The sequence below is a fragment of the Labrus mixtus genome, chromosome 8, assembly GCF_963584025.1.
Source record: "Labrus mixtus chromosome 8, fLabMix1.1, whole genome shotgun sequence".
Classification (NCBI taxonomy): Eukaryota; Metazoa; Chordata; class Actinopteri; order Labriformes; family Labridae; genus Labrus; species Labrus mixtus.
In genome coordinates, this window is record NC_083619.1 from 13,439,416 (window position 1) to 13,461,100 (window position 21,685).

A 21,685-nucleotide genomic window follows, 5' to 3' on the forward strand; every position below is an offset into this window, starting at 1 on the left:
TGTTTCATTGAGTCTTATTTAACGTAAATGTTGAAGTTCATCCATCAATAAAATGTCCTTATATTTTGACTCCATGGGTTTTTCGAAGAGTCTCTAATTAAACCAATCTGACATATTTTTACTGGAAATGTAAAAGGCGATACTGACTGTTCTAATCCTTCAATCACAGACTTACATGTGTTCACATTCCTACCAGAATCACAACTGGTAGACCAGTTTGATGGTAAGTTAAGAAAAAAAATAACAGTCAGAAATGTGATTACATGTTGATTATAACAGTCTTTGATACATCAAAATAACTTGCTGGTTGCAATTCTCAAGTTTTAGAGAGCAACAGATAAATGGTTAATGTGATAGAAAACATAATCATTATAAACCCCACCATCATTTGAAGCCTCACCTTCACTTAACTATTTAATATATCTGTCAGTACATATTCTATTAATTTTTATAGAAAGGGAATATTCAATTTGGAGGTTATATTAATGTGATAATGGTGTGAGGAACTTTCAGTTTGTGTTGATTTTGGGCCCCCTGTGGACAAAGAGATACCTCTAAACCTTAAAGGCAGGGTTGATCATTTTCTTCAGATACACTATTTAAGATTTTGGTAGAAATTGTCTTAAGGTCTTGACATGACACTGAATTATTCATGTGCTCTGAAAAAGGAACAAAGAAAATCTGTCATCTGTAGCAGTTGTAAGCATGTAAAAACTTCTACCAATGTCTGCCATGAGGTACCAATCCCATGATCCAATCATGCCTCCCCGTCTCCCTGCTCGTTCTCTACCCAATATGTGCACTAGCCCACACTCAGTAGTCTATGGTTTCTACGTATGTTTCTACACAAAACAAGCGATGAGCAGAGGTCCACTTCTGCATGTAAGTGAGGGGCGTGGCTTTTGAGGGAGCACAGAGGGGAGGGGGAGGGTGTAGACTGAGAACTGAGGGTGCTTTCAAAATCATGTTAGTTTTCAAAAATTACCAACCCTGCCTTTATATCCATATATGGAGGCTAGTCTTCCAAGCGGGTGGCCAGGGTTCAAATCCCGCATGTCATTCTCCACTCTCTCTCTCTCTCTCTCCCTGATTTCCTATCCACTGCCCTGTCTGTCAATTAAAGGCACAAAAAGCCCAAAATTAAATCTTTAAAATAATATTTACAGTCTATGCACCAGACCTCTTTCTGATTTTGTCATGATTATGTGTAAGTATTGTTATCTGACCAAAAATCTCATCATGCTGTCTTAACAACAGACACAAATATCACTCACTTTGCGGTACAGAGTTTAAATAAAGGCTGTTTCTGCCGGACACCAACCCAATCTACATTGGTTAAAGTCATTCAAAACTACAACAATTAATCAATCTTGATGCTCTGGGTTGTTTTTGTTGCTAATATAGAGGCATCACAATTAAACCAACCAAAAAAAAAAGTCCTCAAAGGGGCTTAAAGTAGGCAGCAACAAAAAATATATCTAGCAGTAAAAACAGATGTTTAGTTCAGCTATTTATTCATTTTGATCATTTGCCAAGAAATACGGATGTTTGGATCAGGTTGGGATGCATGAATTGTCTGTGCTTGTGTGTTTGAGTGTGTTTGACCCACTTTATCCAGCGGGATGGAGCCTCCCTCATGCAGCCGGAGCCAGGAAATTGTGGTTGCCTAGCAAGTTTTACATCTACGGTGCAAAGTTTGAAGACGTGTTGCTCGACTTCTGTCCGTGCTTTTACACCTTCAAACTCACAGCAGCTGCACTAAAACTAATTTTTTTTCCGTCGAGGTCCAAGCGGCAACATTGACGGTTCAATATGTCGGTCGCAGGATTTAAGAAGCAATTTTACAAAGCAAGTCAGGTAAACGCGCAACTTTTTTTTTTTTTTTAGCCCTTAGCTTAGCTAGCTTACTTGGCTAGCACCGTCTTCCTTACTTTTAATGAGCGTTTCTGCTAACTTGAAGCCAGCTAGAGTAAAAAAAACATGTATGTGTTGTGGATTAAATACGCATCAAGATTCACTGTATGTGAATTTTTTAGAGTTTAAGACTACTTGCTCAGTAGTTAATGCACTCTTTCATAACTGTTAAATGTGTGTTTGCTGCTTGTTGTGTTGTTAAATTAGCTTAGGCTAATCGACGAGGTAAGCAAGTTAACATTTACTTTAACTTCAATCATCATTTACCTCTATTTTAGGAAAGTGTGCTCAAGTCGTTTAAATACTTACTTTCCCGTCGTGTTTATTACGTTTCTCAGTGGTAGGTTAACAGTTAATTGCCATATGTTTCTGATAAGTTTTGTCCATCTAGTTTCGTGTTGTTCCTGAACTGTCACTTCACGTTTATTTGACCCGGAACTGAGGCTTCTTTTAGAGAGTGTTTAAAAGTGATGGAGATACTATATACAGATATTGTTGGTGTTTTGATGGTATGTACACAAGAGATCAATCAAGTGGTATTGCTCTGTTTGTTTGCTTCAAGAGTTGTTCATCTTTGTGACCTCTACATTTTCTGTCATAACAAAATCTACCAAGCTGTTTTGGTGATACAGTACAACACATGTTTAAAAGATTCACAATGCCATATAATATATATATATTTATTTATTGCCCTAACTTAATACTTTCCCCGTTTTATCATTTAAATAGCCTACTGTCATCAAAGTCTGTCTGTTAATATCATGAAATACTTATTAGATCTGTATGGTTATTTTTTATTTAATGCCACACTTCTACCTTTAAATTAATGAAAGTCATTATTTATCTCAAACAAATACTTGCTGTAATTTCAAACGGGAACTGAGATAATTTAATACATCAACTAATAATTTCAGGCTCTTTTTTAAAAATCTTTTTGTACTCGTTCTGTGATGAACATTTAATTTTTAATTCATCAACTTTCTTTACGCTCTCAGTGTGACAGACATGACCTGAATCACCAGGTGAAACCAGATGGAGCTTTGGAAGCAAATCCTATTTAACAAAGCAAATATTGAAGCACTAAAAGATATGGTAACAGACTCTATGGCATATGTTTCGTGGACACCTGCATTTCAGCACCTTCATAATTTGGTCTTTCACAATGTCTTAGGGAAATGACAGCTCAATGTTCAGTGGGTGTGCCTTGGAATCCTAAATATGTGAATACTCTGCCCAAACCAGCTTCCACTTTTTGAGTAATGCAGTAAAGGCAGATTTAGTTAGTAGTTGAAATCAGTTGAAACAAAACAAAAATAATGGCACCAGCAAACTCCCACTGTAATTGTTGGCACTACAGTATGTTTACCAATAGGTCATGTACTGAACATTCTGCCCTGTATTAGAACATACCTGGCCAACAATTGTTATGGGTTGCCATTCAGGCTTTCAAAAGAAAGAAAAGGGTGGAGTAGTGTAATCAGTTGTGTAAGTTGCCTAACAAGGTCCAAGTGATCAAGTAATAAAATATTCTAGATATTCAATTAATGATTGAACAGCATAGTTTGAATGTTAGCAAACATATTCAGTTGACACACTGTTTCATTTTAATCCACGTCATCTCATGTATCTTGATTATGTCATTGACCAACAATAATGAATCCATGTGTAATGTTTTTGTTTATTGTTGGAATGATTTGGTCTTTGTTCAAAATAGTATTAAAACAGAGTATAGGTCTAAACCTGCTCCATATGAAAATTGTCCTGAGTTTGTTCTTGTAGTAATTGGTAGCTATAAAATTGACTTGACTTGACTATGCCACAACCCTAAATCCACCTCCACACCAAACTTTAAACCCTTACTTATTTTGGTATTCTTTAGATTCCATTAGAAAAAATGGACATTTAAAGCTTAATGTTATAACTTAGATTTTTTTGTGCAAGTTTTAAAAGAAGAATGTGCAACTTTTTAATCCAGTAGAATTCACCCTTGAGCACCAGCATTAAACCAAAACAAACTGCTGTTTGGTGACAACTCCACTATTCTGAAGCCTCCGCTCTCCTCCAGCGGCACACCTCCAACCCCTCTCCCCTTGCGTTAGCAAGAAGTAGTTTTGAATTAGAACGCACCATAATTAAGTGCCATTAAGCGAAAGCGGCGGACAGAATTGTCCTTTGCTCGAGCTGCAGTTGTCTGTGTCCTGCATCGTTGTGTTAGTAGGTTAGTCTTAGCACACGTTGGTTAACTCATTGGTATAGCTTCATATTGCACATAAATTGACAGAATGACCGTGTTCTAAACACACTTAAGTGACATCCAAATAAGCAGTGAGTGTGTTATTCTTCTTTTCTCTAGTCCTTGGTTTAAACAGCTTTATACGCAAGGCCGCCCTGTCCATGTAAACATGATGCAAACATGGCTCAGACAACAATACATCTGGCGGGACTCACGCTTCTCACTCATGTAGACAGTCGTGACTCAGACAGACATTTACAGAGGATATACTTGATTTCTGCTGTATTTATGTGAAGAATGTCACACATTCTTCTTTAAAGGCAGATGGGGTATTGAAAATGTCTGGGTTTGGATTTCATACAATTAGCTACAACTTTGACATTGGGAAGCAAGAGATACATTTGTTTTAAACAGATTGTTGTCTTTTAGACTTCATTATTAAATATGTTCTACTGAAAGTATCCCATGAACCAAAGCTAATGGTGTTTCATACAACATAACTTTGCCATGCCTGTGTGCTGTGTAAGCTAGCGATTGGTTGATCCATTTGGTCCTACAGTAGAGTGGTTATGACAGCTGCACAGAGTTGAAAAAAATGAGAAACAGACACACAGTGAGTCTCTGTTTGGCCTGCCAGCTAACTGCACAGTACTTCAGAGTTTGTTGCTATGGATGAGGAGTGGAGAACTTATGTGCCATTTGTCAGTGAGAAATTGAATTAGGGAGTGTTGGTAGGATAGAGTTAGCATGTGTGTTTAGTAAAAGAATCCATGGATGTGGCTGTCGAGTAGGAAATGGCAGTGTATGTGCTGACCTGACGGAAACACAAAAAACCTCCAGTATAAAAGAGGCTCCCAATGCACGGAAAGAGTCAAGTTGGGTTTCCAGACTTCTCAGCCTTGTGAAGAATTGGAATAAAATAATAGGTTTGTTCTGAGATTGGAAAACATGTACATGTCTTGAATTTGAGAATTTTGCTAAACAGGCCAGAGGGGAAAAACAACTGTGGGATATTTAATATCCATTCATTTGTTTAAAGAGAAAAACAGTGTGGCTTTGAAGGTATGGTTTGAGCCCCTTTGACAACACCCTGCTGAAATGTCTTTAAGCTTCTGAACTTGTATCACCTTCAAAAAGTATTGGGCTGTTACACCTGATATTAAAATCCCTTTTGATTGATGGGATCACAAGTAGACAGAAGTAAGCATTAGGGTCTAGTTTGGGAGTGAGACAGAAAAGTTTAGGAAAGTGTACATAAATATACAATGATAGACATGTTCAATCTCAATCCTGATAAAACGGTTAAAACATATCAACTATTGTTTTTTAATATAAAGATCTCAATCCATCCTTTTTTAAAATTATGACCATGTGTTTATTGTTGCTTTGGAAAAATTAAAGATAAGATTATAATTTATTGATCCCCACAGGGGACATTCAGTTGTTACAGCAACAGTTAAACAAAAATAGCAAGTACTGTAGGTCAATACAAATCAAAGTTAATAATAAGAATAGATGAAATAAATAGAATAGGACGTATATGAATCTGGTATACAAGGGAATAAAGTAAAATTGGTAAAGTGTAAAAATGATGTAATTTGACACCAACAAGAGACCAGTGAATATGCTCTTATTGTTTTGTGTTCACAGTTGGTGAGTGAGAAGGTTGGTGGTGCAGAGGGAACCAAACTGAATGAAGACTTCAAGGACCTTGAGAGGGTAACAGACACACAAAATGAAATGGAATATACTTAAACTAAACACAAGTTAGAGGTTATAACTATTGCCAATCTCTTACCCTTACCACCAGAGAGCAGATGTGACCAGCAGGGCAGTGGTGGAAGTCATTAATAAAACATCAGAGTACCTCCAGCCCAACCCAGCAACAAGAGCTAAGCTTTCGATGCTTAACACAGTGTCCAAAATCCGTGGGCAGGTTAAGAGTCCGGGCTACCCCCAATCTGAGGGCCTCCTGGGGGAGTGCATGACTAAGTATGGACGGGATATGGGCGAGGACACTAACTTTGGTAAGAATGTGTACACAGTTTTAGGATGAGATAAAGATTGGAAGAGAGATGAATGTTTTATTTTGAAAAATACATTGATACATTATGTATGTATCTATTTGTTTGTTAATGGTTTAATTCCCCTTATATTAGAACCACAGGTTGTTATTAACATGCCTAGAGATGTTCCACATGCCTTAAAGCTGGTATCTTGGATGTGTGTGTGTTCTGCAGGTGGCGCTCTGACAGACATTGGAGAGTCAATGAAGAGGTTGGCAGAGGTCAAGGACTCTCTGGATATCGATGTGAAGCAGAACTTTATTGACCCACTGCAGGCAGTTGCGGAGAAGGATGTCAAAGACATTCAGGTAAAAGATAGTATGCCTCTGCATGTACAGGCAAGGCCTTGGCTAATAAGAGCCACAGTCCCTCAGCATATCAGCTGCAATAGCATGAAAAAAATGTATGTATTACCCAGAACTTCCACCAGATATGTGTGCATTGCGTGTCTGCTCCGCTCCATTACGGCTCTGTGCACCCTCGTCTGTCAGTGCGCAGCAGATAGCAGCACCACCGGACAGCTGGAGTGCCAAAACGTCAACAAACACACGTTAGGTCATTGTTCAGAACCGTCAAAACGGAATGTTATATTCTGGAAATAAACCGGATGTTTTAATGTTGTTCCGGTGTCTGACTTCCTGTCCTGCTTGATTTGCTCTGTGGTAAATTGATACATATTGCTCCGGCATCCGGCAAAAAGAGAAGCCTTGCGTATCTGCTGCAGATGACTCCTGACTGGGCTGGAGCTGAGAGGCAGCGCAGCAGAGCCAATGAAAGCAAACACATTGAATAATACCGTAATATAAAAATCTATCAGCTCCACTGCTCTAACGGAGCTGAGACAGACCGAAGACGCATCTGGTGGAATTTACGGGTCAGAATAGATCTAGACGCAAAAGTTTACACTCTACACATTTCTCCCATAAGCAGTGAAAAAAAAATATTACCTTTGTTATAACCTCACCCTTCCAATATCATCTCTCAGCACCATCTTAAGAAGCTGGAGGGCCGCCGTCTGGACTATGATTACAAAAAGAAACGTCAAGGTAAAATCCCAGATGAAGAACTTAGGCAGGCCCTGGAGAAGTTCCACGAGTCCAAAGAGATGGCTGAATGCTCCATGCACAACCTGCTGGAAACAGATGTGAGTAGGCTTAACTTGATTCACTTTACACTGCAGGTGGCATATTGATACCTTCTGGACCTGTTTAGTTGTTGAAACACCTTCATACAAATGTGTATGTTCTCTGCAAGATCAAAGCCAACGTACTGCAAGGCTGGTGGCCCATCTTGCCTAGCCATTTATATTTATTTTTAAGATGTTTTTTAGCAACAGTGAAACTGTGATGGTACATGTGGAAACATAGATATACAAGTTGTGAAGTTTACATCTATGTCAGTGGGTTAAAGTGTGAGTGCAATAAAGACATCCAGAATATTTGAGATCAGGGTGCTCTAACCTCAAAGAGTGTAGAGTACAAGCTGCAACCCCCATGGCTCAAAAGTAAAGCCAACTTACAAGTGCCAAAAACTGCAGTTCGCCGAAAGGCCACTTGAGGTTGGCTAAAAAAGTGACCCCATCCACCTCCTTAGAGCACCATTTTAAAAAGCTCAACTTTACAGCAGAGGTGATTTTGTTTACACTCTGCACAGAAATAGGTTTGCTTTCTACAGCTCATTTCCCAATCTGTAACTACTGTGTTGGGGTCGACCTTTAGTATAACTGTTTTGGCTTAAAGTTATGCATGATTAAGGGCTGGGCTTCAGAGTGACAGGTGACAAAACAGCAATTCGTCTTTTGAGACCATCTAACCATTTTAGAAATTTTAATAGACACAAACAACAGTGTACAAAAATAAATATAGGGGTTATAAAAGTTATTTGTTTTATTTTAATCTCATGGTTCATTTAGCACAGTAGCAAGTCTGTCCTAGTTTACTGTCCTGTTGAGATGACAAACTTTTTTTCGATTTTAAATAATTATCCATATTTTGTTTGTTGATGAAAACACAGCAATGTTCTCTTCTTATTCAACTCTGCTGGCGATGTTGGTTTTTGAAAGTGGGTGTTTCATAAATGACTTATTCATAACAACACAGTCATATTTCCAAAGCTCTAATCAGCTCTAGCTCTGACTTTAAGCAGGCTTTTTGGAATTGATGCTAAATCTTTTAAACACTTAAATTTGATCTCTGACTCTGGAATTACAGAAACTAAAGGGACCTACATTAATACTGCCATCAGTCTGTTGTTTAAGCCTAACACCTTTTCTAGGGGAAACCCTGTCTGGGTTTTCCTCCCTTTGGCTGACAACTTGTTGGAAGCATTTGATTGCTCTCAACTGGACTGATGTGCAGCTTAAATTATCATTTGTTTTATGTAACCTGGTATTGGTAATAACTCAGTGTAATCCTTAAATATGATCATCAGTGATGCATTACGATTTATTTATTTTTCTTCTTATTATTATTATTTTTGTTTTATAGCAGTTTGAATGTATACCCTTTTTCCGCAACTGTGTGAGCTTGTAAGCTGCAACAACTGAGTGAAAGTAAGACAGTTATAAATCGATAGCAGAGAACATGGTGCACAAAATCTGTTGAAAGGGACTAAACTGGTACTGGTATGTTACACTGCCCATCATTTTGGACTGCACATAGAAAACTTAAACAAAGAATTTGTAACAAGCATCCTGATCGTACTTTTCAGCTGCAGTTCTTTGTAACAAACAGTTTATTCTGATATCCTGCTTTTATTTTCCATCCTGTTGACTGTAGAGTAGGCTTCTGTAATGGACTTTAAGGATTGATTATTTTATTTTATTTAATCAATTGTCTTTTAATTATAGGGCGAATATTTGATTACATCCAACATTAAATTCATTAAGTAGTTGATTAGTAGAGTTCACACATGGCATACTATTGTAATGCTGTCAAGTTTTCCTTGTGGAGCCTAAATGATTTGGTTGAAACTGAGACTTGGAGAAGCAGGTTAAGCAACTTTAATTGTCATTGTAGTGTCAGAATAATGTATTCTAATGAATCTAAAATTATTTTGATGGAAGCAAATGAGTTTATTAACATATTCTAATGCTGTATTAATGAAGTGAATTATTGTATACTCTTTGGAACAACAATTGTTACCCTAGAAAATAGCAGTAGAGCTGTTTGGAGCTGCCACAGAAAGTAAAAACTGAAGGATTCTTGTAAATGTGACTGTATTTCATTTTCTAATATACATTCTTGCTGTCTGATATCTCTGTTTCTATTGTTGCTCGCTGCTGACAGCTTTTCAAGTGGCATGAAACATGTTAACGTCTTTGAAGGACAGCATTAGTGAGTCTTGTTTTTTCCATAGTGACTAGCATTAGTGGGAGCTTGTTAAACCTGTTCTGTTTGGTATTTACCATTTTCAAACCTGCCAGCATGACATGTTTCAGAGCTGAAGTTAATGTAATGATGACCTGTACTGACGTGATTAACAACCAATGGAACAGTGATGGACTGGAATGCCTACGTAAACCAGTAAAGAATACTTTTGCTGCTGTCACTGTGTCAGGTCTTGTAAAATAATTTTTGTGTGCATGCACTCTTAGGTGGAGCAGGTGAGTCAGCTGTCTTCTTTGGTGGAGTCTCTGCTGCAGTACCACAGACAGGCCACGCAGGTACTCGAGGAGCTTTCTGACAAACTGAGAGAAAGGTCAGTGCGGCGACTGTTTGTGGAAGACAGCATTCCTTTTGTATGTTGAGGCTGTGTCCTCTGATTCATGACAGGCAATGATTCAGCAGGATCATCACAATGAATGTGAAGGAGCATATAAAGCTGAGTGCTAATCACTTTTTTAACTGAACAACACAGGAGTAAAGATGAATATTTTTGGTTTGTAGAACAATGTTTAATTTATTCAGACATTTTACTTGTAGTTGGAGTAACTGGATTATAACCGACAAGAAAATGTACATGTTAATGTTTATCCTATCTATATCTGTATCTGTGCACCCCCTACTTGGCAGCTAAGAGACATGATGTTTCAGCATTTCCCAAAGGACATTTCTGTTAAGGTGGTGGCTGCTTTGTCGGAAGAGGCGGCAAGCCAGCTGTCTAATACTTAAATGAATGGTGACACTTAAAATCAAGGTCACAATATTCAGGTTCAAGTGACTTAATTTGTAACTGTAGGGAAATTTGTTTGCAGCCAGCAAGATCGACATCCATTGTGACAAACATTACTAAACAGATGTAACAATGAACAACACATTAGAGAGAAAGAAAACTATTAAAACAACTAAAACATGATAAAAGCACTCAAGGTACCACCAATCAGGGCATAAGGGAGAGAGAAGTCTCAATCGTTCAGATCAATTACAAACAATTAACTAGTTGCTTATTAGCATGCTAATTAGATACTAGCCGCTTATTAGTCATTATTAAGCGTTCATTAGTACCTTAAGGCTTAAGCTACATGACCATAGTATATAGCTAGAAAAAAGTACTGAGTCCGCACACCAGATGTAGCTCCAATAAATTAAATTGAATGGACTATCGCGTTTCTATCTCTCGTGAAACGTTTCGGGCCTCTCGCTTCTGGTGTGCTGACTCAGTACTTTTTTCTATCTTTGATGTTTTTTGGTCCAACACCCAGCACTTTAACCTTCTCAAATGTGCGTGCCTTTTTTTTTTTTACTTTTTCATAGTTTATAGTTACACAGAGAAAATGTGCATTTAAGCGGACCACGTGAAGCCAAATCATTGGCGTCCGATCTGAACGGAGCATCAGACAGCAACCAGAGCTGCTGAAGGATCTCACATAGAGACACAGGAGAATTTGAATTCATTTGTGTGTGTTTTTACAACAGTAGTTAAGGTGGAGGGAGAGTGTTCTTAAGGCAGTAGCTGTAGTAAACACTGTGTTTTATTATATTCTCTTAGAGTGAATGATGCTCAGTCTCGGCCAAGGCGTGAATACACACCCAAGCCCAGACCAGCCTTTGACTATGGAGATGTGGAACAATCTAATGGAAGTTACACCCCAGCTGCCACAAACCCTCCAGCTTACTCTCCTGGTAAACTTATATTTGTATATTTTTTAATGATCTGTGTGAGTGTATGTCTGTGTACTCTGAAGAAGGCTTGTGTGCAAGTTGGTCTCATTCTTCAGACTGATGTGTTTTTCCCTCTGTGACATAAAGCTCCCTCAGCACAATTTCGCGGCCCATCCTTCAACAGATCCTCCATCAAAAACAAAGCCCGTGAGTTAGACGGATGAAGTTCACATGTCTTACTACAGCAACAGGGCATGTCACTGCCTTCACTGCCTCTGTTGGGAGAGGTGTATGCATGTCTCTGTGATAGTGAAGTATTCAACTAACATTACTGAACGGTGTTTGTTGGGTCCACTCAGTCCACTCTGTCAGATCTCAAAACAAGACGGAGCTTGTCAGAGTGTTGAATGAGTCTGTCTGACCTGGGCTGCAGAGGAATAAAGTCATTAGCAGATCTCATTCCATTTTAGATTGAAGTGATCATTCACTGTGTTACTGTGTTAATTACACTTAAATATTGTGATGTTTATTTTTAACTAGTCGTTGTTTTGCTGAATTCTGTTTCTCTCGGCTCACTGACCTGTGAACCTTCTGAAGCTCAAGAAAAATCATTTCTTGGTTTATAAACATTTCACTTCTTGATTCACAAACAAAAGGAAGTAAATGTTTCTAAAACAAAATTTGAAAATTGTTGTCATGACTGGAATAGTAAAACCGTGGCTATGTTATATGTCAGAAGACTGATTTTGATCTTGAGGTTCAAAAGGTTTCTTTCTTACCACACTGATGACTAACTTTTAAACATGTCCTCTTTTACCGGTGTTTGTTTTATGATCTAATCCAGAGTCCTGTTGGAAAACACATTGGGGTCACTTCTTATAAATACTCTTTTAAAGGAATCTATTTATCTTCTTGAAGGTTGCTTTTTTCACATAATGGAAGTTTCTTAAAATCTTTCTCTTCACTTTATGTGCAGCTGATCCGTGCTGCAAAGCCCTGTATGACTTCGAGCCAGAGAACGACGGAGAGCTGGCCTTCCATGAGGGCGACATCATCACCTTGGTCAGTCAGATCGATGAGAACTGGTTGGAGGGAAGCATTCGCGGCAAATCTGGATTCTTCCCTAACAACTATGTTGAAGTTGTAGTCCCTCTGCCATAATGAAAACAGCACGGCAAGAGAGGCACAGCAGGAAGAGAGGGGAAGAGAGAGCATCATTACTTCTCAAAAGATATATTTTCTTTATTTTTATGAAAGGGTAAACATCTTCATACAGGGACTTTATTTGTGTATCTAAAGTTAATAGCTTTGTTTAACATTACATCAAGATTTAATGGAACAGTCAGGACAGTTTAATCAGAAAAAAAAACAGCAAAACAAATGTTTAGGTGCTTTTACAAAAATCTAAATCCTTTCATTCAAACTCTATGCACCTATGCACTTTGTACACCTCCACCACTGGGACTGATGAAGAAAGATCCAGAGAAAATTATATTAGTAAAAGCATGCTGTACCATAGGAACAACCTCTACCCTTAGAGGTTTGCACGCACAGACAAACACACACACACACACACACATACATACATACAGAGACATTACATACATATGTATACACATAAGCTTATTAAGTATATAATGTTAAATTTTTTGAACTCAAATAAATCAAATTCAGCATATTGGTACTTCACACATTCATTTCAATGCAGTGTTTTATACACCCAGTTTTTAGTTCTGTCTGCAGGCTTAGTGCTGTTGTTATTGTAGAATAGCTAGAGTCAACATGGAGGACTGGCTGCCTCTTTAATGATTCAGACTATCCTCCACTGCCCTCTGGTGGTACTAGTGATCACTCTTAACCATTTGTCATAGATGCTCTATTATCCCTTACTATATCCATACATGGCTGCTTGTTTTATGTTTTATGTTTGTCTTTTCCCTCAAATATCTAAAACTCAAAAAAAAAAACTGAGTCAAATCAGCATCTATCATTAACGGTCAGCTGTGTTAAATGTTTTTCTATCCCTACACTACTTTCGAAAAAACTGAAGCAGCTTTACAAACACTAACTCGGTTAATTGATGACAGAAAAGTTGTTTTATGATTGCTTTGCCTGGGAGTCCAGTTTTATCACCTTCATCACACTAAAGTATACCTGGGGTTTCTTTAATCCATAGCTCCTCCATTGTTTCTTACTGCACTCCATTCTCTTCTTATAGAGCTGATGCCAAAGAAATGTTGCACATGTTTCCTGAGGCTGCTTTTTGACATTAGAGGAAACATTGTTTGAACGCTCAGTTCTTGGAAGTTAATTTAAATATTTGCGAACGCCTTTTTCCCTTTTACTAACTGCATATTTTAAGAAAGAGAAGTCGTTGTTCCCATTATTGTTCAAACTCAACAGTATGACACAAAAGATTTCAGAATCACTTGGAAGTCATAAGAATACATACATCAATTCCTCTATTTTCTCTGGCTTATTGATACTGCTGGCAGTGTCACTCACATTGTTTTGTGAGCTTTTACTAAACTGTCTACACATTTTCAGTCTGGGAGTTGTTTGCTTCAAATAGTGCTGGGGTACGTTTTTGCTTTTCTACTCTGACCTCTAATACAGAGCATGAAAATGAATCTGATGTGTTTTGGGTGTTTTTTGTACCTGCCTCAGTTTCCAGACTGAAACTGTGCACCACTCATGACAGAAAATGCTATCTCCAAACTATTGTGTGCAGCATTTACTTATAATGAGGAAGGCCTTCACACAATAGCTGGTTTCAGTTTCAATTAAGCCTATTACAAGCTGAGTGTGAACTGAAAATGTTTGTTTTGTTCACTAAAATACCAACTTTCTCCTCTTGTAATGATCCCGTTGTCAGAACGCCCCCCGCCTTACTCATTGCTCCAATCTCTGGTTTAACTGGGAGTGGAACAGACAGGTCTTTTCAGCTGGAGAGGGCACACAGCAATGGATTATGCCCTCCCTCCCCCACTGGTCTTTATTCACCACCTGCCCCCTTACCCCTGTCCCCTTTCTCATTATCTGCTCCATCCCAATCCCATGGTGCCTCTGGTGCTCAGTCTCCTGGTCCACCCCTGGAATAATCTCATTGTTGTCGTAGTATGTGCCTCTTAAATGATATATTTTCAGTCCTGCTATATTCATGTTATGTGGAGGGCCAGGGGCTATGCTGGGTAATAAGTGTGTGGTTCAGGTGTGCGTTAACATGCCTCATTACACCAAACAAAAACCCTGGGAAGGAGAATATGAAGCAGGGATTCCGGTTGAGCTATTATGTCGCTTGTATAATGTTGACGATGAATGATGTTGTGGAACCAAGATCAATTTTTGTGTGCTGCTGTCACAGCTGAAATACTTGTGTGAACACTACGGCTTCAGTAACACTGCATTCGATGGCTCTATACCTGTTAGTGTCTCCACTTCACAATATTGTTAAATGAAGTATTATCAGACTAAAAAGCTTTATTTTATTATAACTTATGTTAATGGAATTGTACGAGTTTAAATGTAACTGCTTTGCATGTGTCTTTATTACAGCCTTTTGTGTCTTAATGCAATGATTCATTCCTGAACTGTGACATGGGGGGGGACCAAAAGTGGGATTATCCTGGATTATCTTTAGGATATGAATTACCTCTATACTAAATGTAATCTTCTGTGTTTTAAGTATTGTTTATTTTTTACTATGTAAAGGGGAGTGGATGCTGTTCTTCAAATAAATATTTAGTCATTTGGCTCCTAATGGTTTTTATTTTTATTTTTTCCCCTTAAAACTGGATTATTGACAAAATATTCTATGATGAAGTATGTCTTTACTGAGCCGGTGTAGGATTATCTGATTCTTATTTAAATACACCTTTTGATGTTTAGTCTCGTTATAGGCTACATCTCTATGTCCCGTACAGTTATACCCGAACCATCACATTTTTAAATTTGCACTATACCACCCATCTGCCTGATCCCCGAGCACAGCAGGCTACAGCAGCCAGCTGTTGGATTATTGCCACAGCACTATCTCATCGGGGAAGGCGTGTCCCTCCCCGAATTACTCAGCGCCCCCTTTGTCCTCGGTCGGTGCCCAGCCAGTGACACTCATGGCGGCTGCACCCGTCAGGCAGCGCTCCGGGCCGGGGGGACCCCGGGCGCAGCTCCCGCCCTGCTACTATGAAGGCTATCTGGAGAAGCGAGGACCAAAAGAAAAGGTAGGTTCTCCCGGTGCAGATCAAGTGCCATGTTGTTTCCTGTGTGTCCTGTGGATAGCGGTGGTCAGTGTGTAGATGTGTATATATGCAGCACACCGGCTTATCCTCCCTATTCCCGATGAACTGTCAACTTCCTTATTGTGCAGATTGGGCGAGGCGAGCCTGAATCCTGGTCCTACTGGGGATTTTCCCATAAAATGAATCACAGCTTTGTCATGTTGTCAGGACTATGACAGGGAGCGCATGCAACAAAAACGTATCAAATCCGATTGCTGTCAGTATCGAATGCCAATTCACCTGAACCATTTGTGGCTTGATTCCTTATATCAATAATGATGCACTGGCTTAGAATGCATTGCTTACTCAAAAAAATACTCATTTGTTGCTATATTACTGATCCATTTATTGCATTTCAAATAGCCTATATTAAAGTTAGAAATTGAATCTGGCGCTACCCATTCATATCTCTATTGAATGTTGTTTGTATTATATGATCTATACATACGGTGACAAAGAATGGAATATCCTGCCATTTAGACCCACCCTCTCTCATTAGGCTCATTTTAATGTATTATAGACATGTAATGTGAGCCTGGCTCAGGTGCAGGCTATTGCTTTGGTCCATGGCCCCAGATTGTCAGCAGCTGTGGCCCCATCTCTTGGGACAGGGCATGTGGGAGTGATAAAACAGGAAATAGCCTTTACACACGTGGGCAAACCGGTAGCAGCAGTGCTTCATCCAAATGAACATGTCTTCTATTTCTGTGTGTGTGACAGGCGTCCAGGCGTCTGTGGACCTGTCTGTGTGGCAATTCTTTGTATTTCTTCAACAATGCCAAGGATGCTCATGTAAGTTTTGGACTGTATATATGCATCTTTAAGTACATCTGGGTAGTACCTAAAAGTGTGTTGTGTGTTCTACAGTATGTGGAGAAGCTGGACCTCGGTGGGTTCGTGTCGCTGAAGGATGACTACAGCCGAGACAGGAACCTGGAGGCAGCCAGACTCATCCTGCGCATGAAGGATGGAGAGACCAAACTCACGGTATAATTCCACTCGACATATTGGCCTAACACGTACGCACAGATGCATTAAAATATATACTTTTTGAAAGGTGTTTAAGTGTGTTGTCTTCCCCAGGCACCCAATTTGGAATCTAGGGAGCTATGGAAAGGTTTCCTCTACTCCGTCATAGATGCAAGTATTCATCTTCTGTACACATTCATCTCTGTTATTCTTATTCTCCAGTTTTTGTGTTGACTCATATAAATATTATCTCTTTTGTCCAATCACAGCTTAACGTCCCGTCCTGTCTTACCTTGCTGCCTGGCCAGCTGCAGATGCTAAAGGAGGTGGTGGACAAAGAGCGGTCGAGGCGGAGAACTCGCACCCCAACACGTGCTCCTCCCTCGCCCCTCTCTGTGCCTTTAGTAGGAGAGATCCCACCGTGAGTTCTTCAGCTGTGTCGGACCGTCAGTCATGCATTAATGTATTGCCATTTAGACCGTGTGTTTGTTTGCATGCAGGTGTTTCCGGCCGGTTTCTCGAACAGAAGCTGAAGTCCTCCTAGAGAGACATCCAGATTGTGGAAACATGCTGCTCCGTCCAGGCAGAGATGGGTGCTCACTGGCTGTCACGACTCGACAGGACCTGAATGGGTAAAAAAAAAAACGGCTGAACGTGTGCACACCACGGCTGCAAAAATAATCTCATCACAGTGTCAATTCTACACATACACTCTCTGTCTCTCCTTTTGCTTCAGGTCAGTATTCAGACATTATAGAGTGACTCAGAGGGATCAGGGCGGTTACGTGATTGATGTAGAAAATCCTGTAAGTGCATTTTCAGTTTTCTTACAATAAGTGATTTAATTTTGATATGATAGTGTGACATTATGATTGTATTTACAGTATAAAAGCTCAGGTTACATTTGCATCAACCCAGCTTTCTCTCCTGATACTGATGCAAATACTGGATGAAGCTGTGACATGTACAGATTCTATGCAGGTCCTTTTTTATAGCTAAAGAAACACTTTCAATGTGGATCAGTGACATCATGGCCAAAACCTGCTGTGCTTAATAATACTCCTTCTGGATTGGACTATTGTGTTCAAAATTCTTTCATTATAAAAATCACAGAAAGTGTTTTTTCAGAGTTTTTGAAGTGTTTTTTGTTTTTATTGTTTAATGAAATTGCAGTTGATAGTCCAAGCCTGGACATCAACATCATAGTCTGTATGGGACTAACCTACAGCTAATTCATTCACCATACAAATTAACATTTCTAGATCCCTTGTGCTACACTTCATGAAGTCATTGACGCTCTTGTGGAAAAGACTGCAGGAGCTCTTCAACCGTTCCTACTTGAGGAGCCTTATGAAGAGAATATCAGTGAGTCCCACCATGCAGTACACACGTATTCATAAGATTTGGATTTTGTCTTCCTGTGCTTTTTCGTACAAGAAACCAATAACACTTACCAAATGAACCTCTGTTTGTGACATCAGCATACGTTTCTGCCAATGATGAGAACGGAGAAAGGATCCTCCACACCGCCCCCACCAGCCCCCTGCCGAAGGCTCCTGCCCTGCCTCCAAAACAAGGTTTATCTCAGCTACATTTAGTAACAAGCAGACACTCCTGCTCAGACAGTAATGATAGTCATCAATGCCTCCATTCTGCTTCAGATCGTTGGTGCAGTAGCCCGCTGTCCAGATCCCCTGCCCCGGACCGCCGCATCCTGACCTCATCAGTGCCAGCCTCGCCCACCAACCCAATGAGACGCCTCATCCTTTCCCCGTCACCTCTTGCACAGAGTGAGTAGCCAATCAGATATCACCTGATGCACTCCAACCAGATTTATTTCCACTTACATTTCAGCTCAGTGGGTCAAGATTTCAAGTTCTTGTTCTAATAATAATAACTTTTATTTATATAGCACCTTTCAAGAGCAGAGTCATAAAGTGCTTTACAAAAGGAGGAGAAATGAACGGAGAAAGCAAACAACAAAAAACCTCAACAATAAACAAACAACAAAAAAAGCTTCAACAGTGCCCACAAATCTTTAGCCCAAAGGCAGAGCATTCCAAAATGTTGCCGCTAAGACCTGAAAAGCACAGTCTCCCTTTATTTTCAATCTGGTGTGTGGGACTATCAGCAAACCCTGATCAGAAGACCTAAGAGATCTGCTGGGAGTTTACAGCCGTTAAAGTTCAGTGATATAGACCGGTGCCTGTACATGCAGGGCTTTAACAGTAATAACAAGAATCTTGAATTGTATTCTGAAATTGATGGGAAGCCAGTGTAAGGAAAACAGAATTGGGGTGATGTGTGACCTTTTGGAGGACCTGGTTAATAATCTGGCTGCAGCATTTTGAACTTATTGTAGAAGGTTAAGAGATGTTTTGTTAAGGAAGGTAAAAAGTGAGTTACAGTAAGCCAATCAGAAAGAAATGAAGGCATGAATAGTCATCTCCTTCTGAGCTGTGAGTAATGGGCTTAAGTTTGGCAATATGTCTTAGCTGATAAAAACAAGAGCGAACAAGACAATTAATATGCCAGTCAAGACACAGAGATTGACCTAGATTGCGCAAAACAGGCTTGACAAACATGGATAGGGAACCAAGTTTTTCAGTAACACTGGGCACAATGGCGCATATAAGGACTGTTTTATCAGAATTGAGCTGTAATCAATTGTCTGCCACCCAGTCTTTAATGGCGCTAAGGCAGCTCAGTAGAGTTGAGAGTTTAGTAATATTTTGAGAAGTAAATGAAATATGCAATTGAATGTCATCTGCATAACAGTGGTAAGAAATATCTTTAAAGCTGCTATTATGCGACCAAGTGGCAGCAGGTACAAGGTGAAAAGTATATTATATATTATCCTGTTTCTTGTGTCTTTGCACAGCACTCAATGAGGAACTCAAAATGAAGCTGGAGAAGAGGCGAGCCAGCCAGGAGTGACTTTAATCATAAGGATCACAGCATTTTCACTCTTCGGTGCCAACCCACTTCTCACCGCAGCTATGTACTCATCCTGTGCCTTTACGGTGGAAGACAATGGACTACAAATACCACTTTCTCAAAAGGAGATGCCAACGGCTCTGAGTTTCATGCTATGAGGATTTTGGACTTGTTAATTAAACACTGGACTGAATCATAAAAACCTCATAAAATGCTGCCCTCCTTGATTGGAGCACAATCCACTTGTCTTTTGTCCACTTACATAAAGCTGTTTACAAACTTTCTCTTGAGCAAAAAAAAAAAAAAAGTGCCACAACAAATAATATTCCTTCAGAAAAAAAATCCACAACAAATACTGAGTATATATGACTGGCAGCTGAAAAGTATTGAAACATGCTTGACAACCTACTGAGCCTGATAGCTGATGACTGAGCAGCTGCTGGTCAAGATGCCAAGATCAACACCTGAGAAACTTTATGTCCTCCTGATCCTGAATGAGCCCCATCAGGTTTAGACTCAGCTATCTGTATTATGACTGGACAAAAAATAAATGTGTATGAAAACAGTCAATCTGTCCAAAAAACTGGGGAAAAAATGCACAATCTCTTCCTGCTGCTGTTGGTGATTAATAAGCAACCATTAATGTACTGTATTGTTGTTTCAATGACACTGTACTGTTGTTGCTTATTTTAAAGTGTGTCCTTATTCTCTGCGATTGTGTACGTGCTATTGTTCGGTGCTATGACTCACCAGTGCTCAGACCTGCCTGGAAACTGCAGATGATTTCTGTTTCTCTTCAACCAAACCTATCTGCTGTATTCAGATTTAAAGGGTGCCCTCTATTGGCATGTCTGCCAACTAAAGAGGCAGAAACCTTAAAAACACACTGCAGTACATAAAACTAATATGGAATTTGTCATTTATACTGTAGACTGAACCCCGCAAACAATTTCGGCTTCATGATAGTATTACATCACATCCTACCTCTCAACCTTTTATCAACAAAAAATGATGATTCATCAAAGATCTCATTATTAATCAGAAATTCCACATGTTTTTTTTTTTTTTTTTTAGCATTATGACAATTGGCCAGTCCTTGAATATGTGAAACACCTGAGTACTGGTGGCAAACTGTGATCAAGTGTCTTCTTGCAATGAAATGTGTTCTTGTATGTTTGTAGGCCTACATGATGTGTCGTGTGTACTTGATTGCTAACACAGAACAGTGTTTTTTTTAGATATCAGGGGCATTACATTGTTTTGCATGGGTGTGATTTGTCCTTGTCCTTTTATTAAACTTTTTTTTTCTTAAGTGTCAGGCTTGTGCAAATGATTAAACTGCTATTTGTTGGAATCAAATCAATAGTCTGAGTGAATGACTGAAGAGAAAACTAGACAATCCTTTATTTCCTTTTTTTTTGTAAAAAAAAAAAGGATAACCTGTTATCAGGACTTACTGTTTATGTTAAAGCTCCTGTGGGGAGTTTTAAGCTGGTTATAAAAAAGAAGGACTTTATGATTTTCTAAAATTCCGACCATCAGCAGCAAGATCGATTATTTCTATATTCTTGTTTTATGCCTGTGCACACTGCCATGGGATAGGTGTCAGGCCGAAACAGCCTTGTTTATATATCCATAGCAAAGACTTACAATTAGTGATGTGTTTGACTGTAACAAAGCGGAAGGAGGAGTTTTACTGGTCAGAAAACACCACTTAGACACGTAGGCCTACAGGATAAAGCGGTCTAGAGATCAGAGATAGGCTACCACTTTGTCCACAGAGGCACTAAAATCAAAACAGGAGCTGGAGCTTTAACCACAGAAAGAAGCTGTCAATTTCCCTGTCACTGCAGCAGGGGTGACAAAAATCACTGACAGTCTTATTTGATTTAGTAGCTTATAAAGAGGAATCAGTAATTATTTCAGTTTGTATCATAACCAGATAAAAAAAAAAAAAAAAACTTTACAGGAGCTTTAACAATTACTAAGACACACAATTCCCACCACACACCGCTTGGTTGCGTCAGTCCGTCTCATTGTAGGCTATTCCCTGATTGCACATGTTGCTTTACATTTAAAAATCGGTGATACCGGTTGTTACTTGCCCAAGCTTTTGCAACTTTAACTTCGCCCATCTTGGATCAGTTGCGCCCTCCACTGACAGACCATTGTAAATGAGAACAATGAAAACTAAATCAGATCAGAGATCAGCCCCCGCGGCCGCTGGCTTCAACGGCTCTCAGAAGG

At 39.3% G+C, this 21,685-nt stretch overlaps 2 protein-coding genes across 3 annotated transcripts; both read left to right on the top strand.

The window, feature by feature from the left end:
• The first annotated feature begins 1,660 nt into the window (after positions 1-1,660).
• LOC132979011 (endophilin-A2-like) lies at positions 1,661-15,015 on the top strand. Of its 2 annotated transcripts, XM_061044449.1 has the most exons (9): positions 1,661-1,857; positions 5,798-5,866; positions 5,958-6,174; positions 6,388-6,521; positions 7,199-7,357; positions 9,809-9,912; positions 11,143-11,276; positions 11,403-11,462; positions 12,232-15,015. In XM_061044449.1, the coding sequence occupies exons 1-9, from the start codon at positions 1,813-1,815 to the stop codon at positions 12,414-12,416; spliced, it is 1,107 nt and encodes a 368-aa protein (XP_060900432.1). In that variant the 5' UTR covers positions 1,661-1,812; the 3' UTR covers positions 12,417-15,015. The 2 variants fall into 2 exon arrangements, with proteins under 2 accessions (XP_060900432.1, XP_060900433.1); XM_061044450.1 differs by lacking the exon at positions 11,403-11,462 and having other exon boundaries at positions 1,662-1,857.
• Positions 15,016-15,148: 133 nt separating this feature from the next.
• On the top strand, positions 15,149-20,750 carry stap2a (signal transducing adaptor family member 2a). The gene is made up of 11 exons (XM_061044451.1): positions 15,149-15,475; positions 16,253-16,324; positions 16,400-16,519; positions 16,616-16,672; positions 16,771-16,922; positions 17,002-17,133; positions 17,238-17,307; positions 17,764-17,866; positions 17,983-18,078; positions 18,163-18,291; positions 19,383-20,750. Exons 1-11 carry the CDS (start codon positions 15,368-15,370, stop codon positions 19,436-19,438), a joined length of 1,095 nt encoding a protein of 364 aa, XP_060900434.1. The 5' UTR covers positions 15,149-15,367; the 3' UTR covers positions 19,439-20,750.
• The last annotated feature ends 935 nt before the right edge of the window (positions 20,751-21,685 follow it).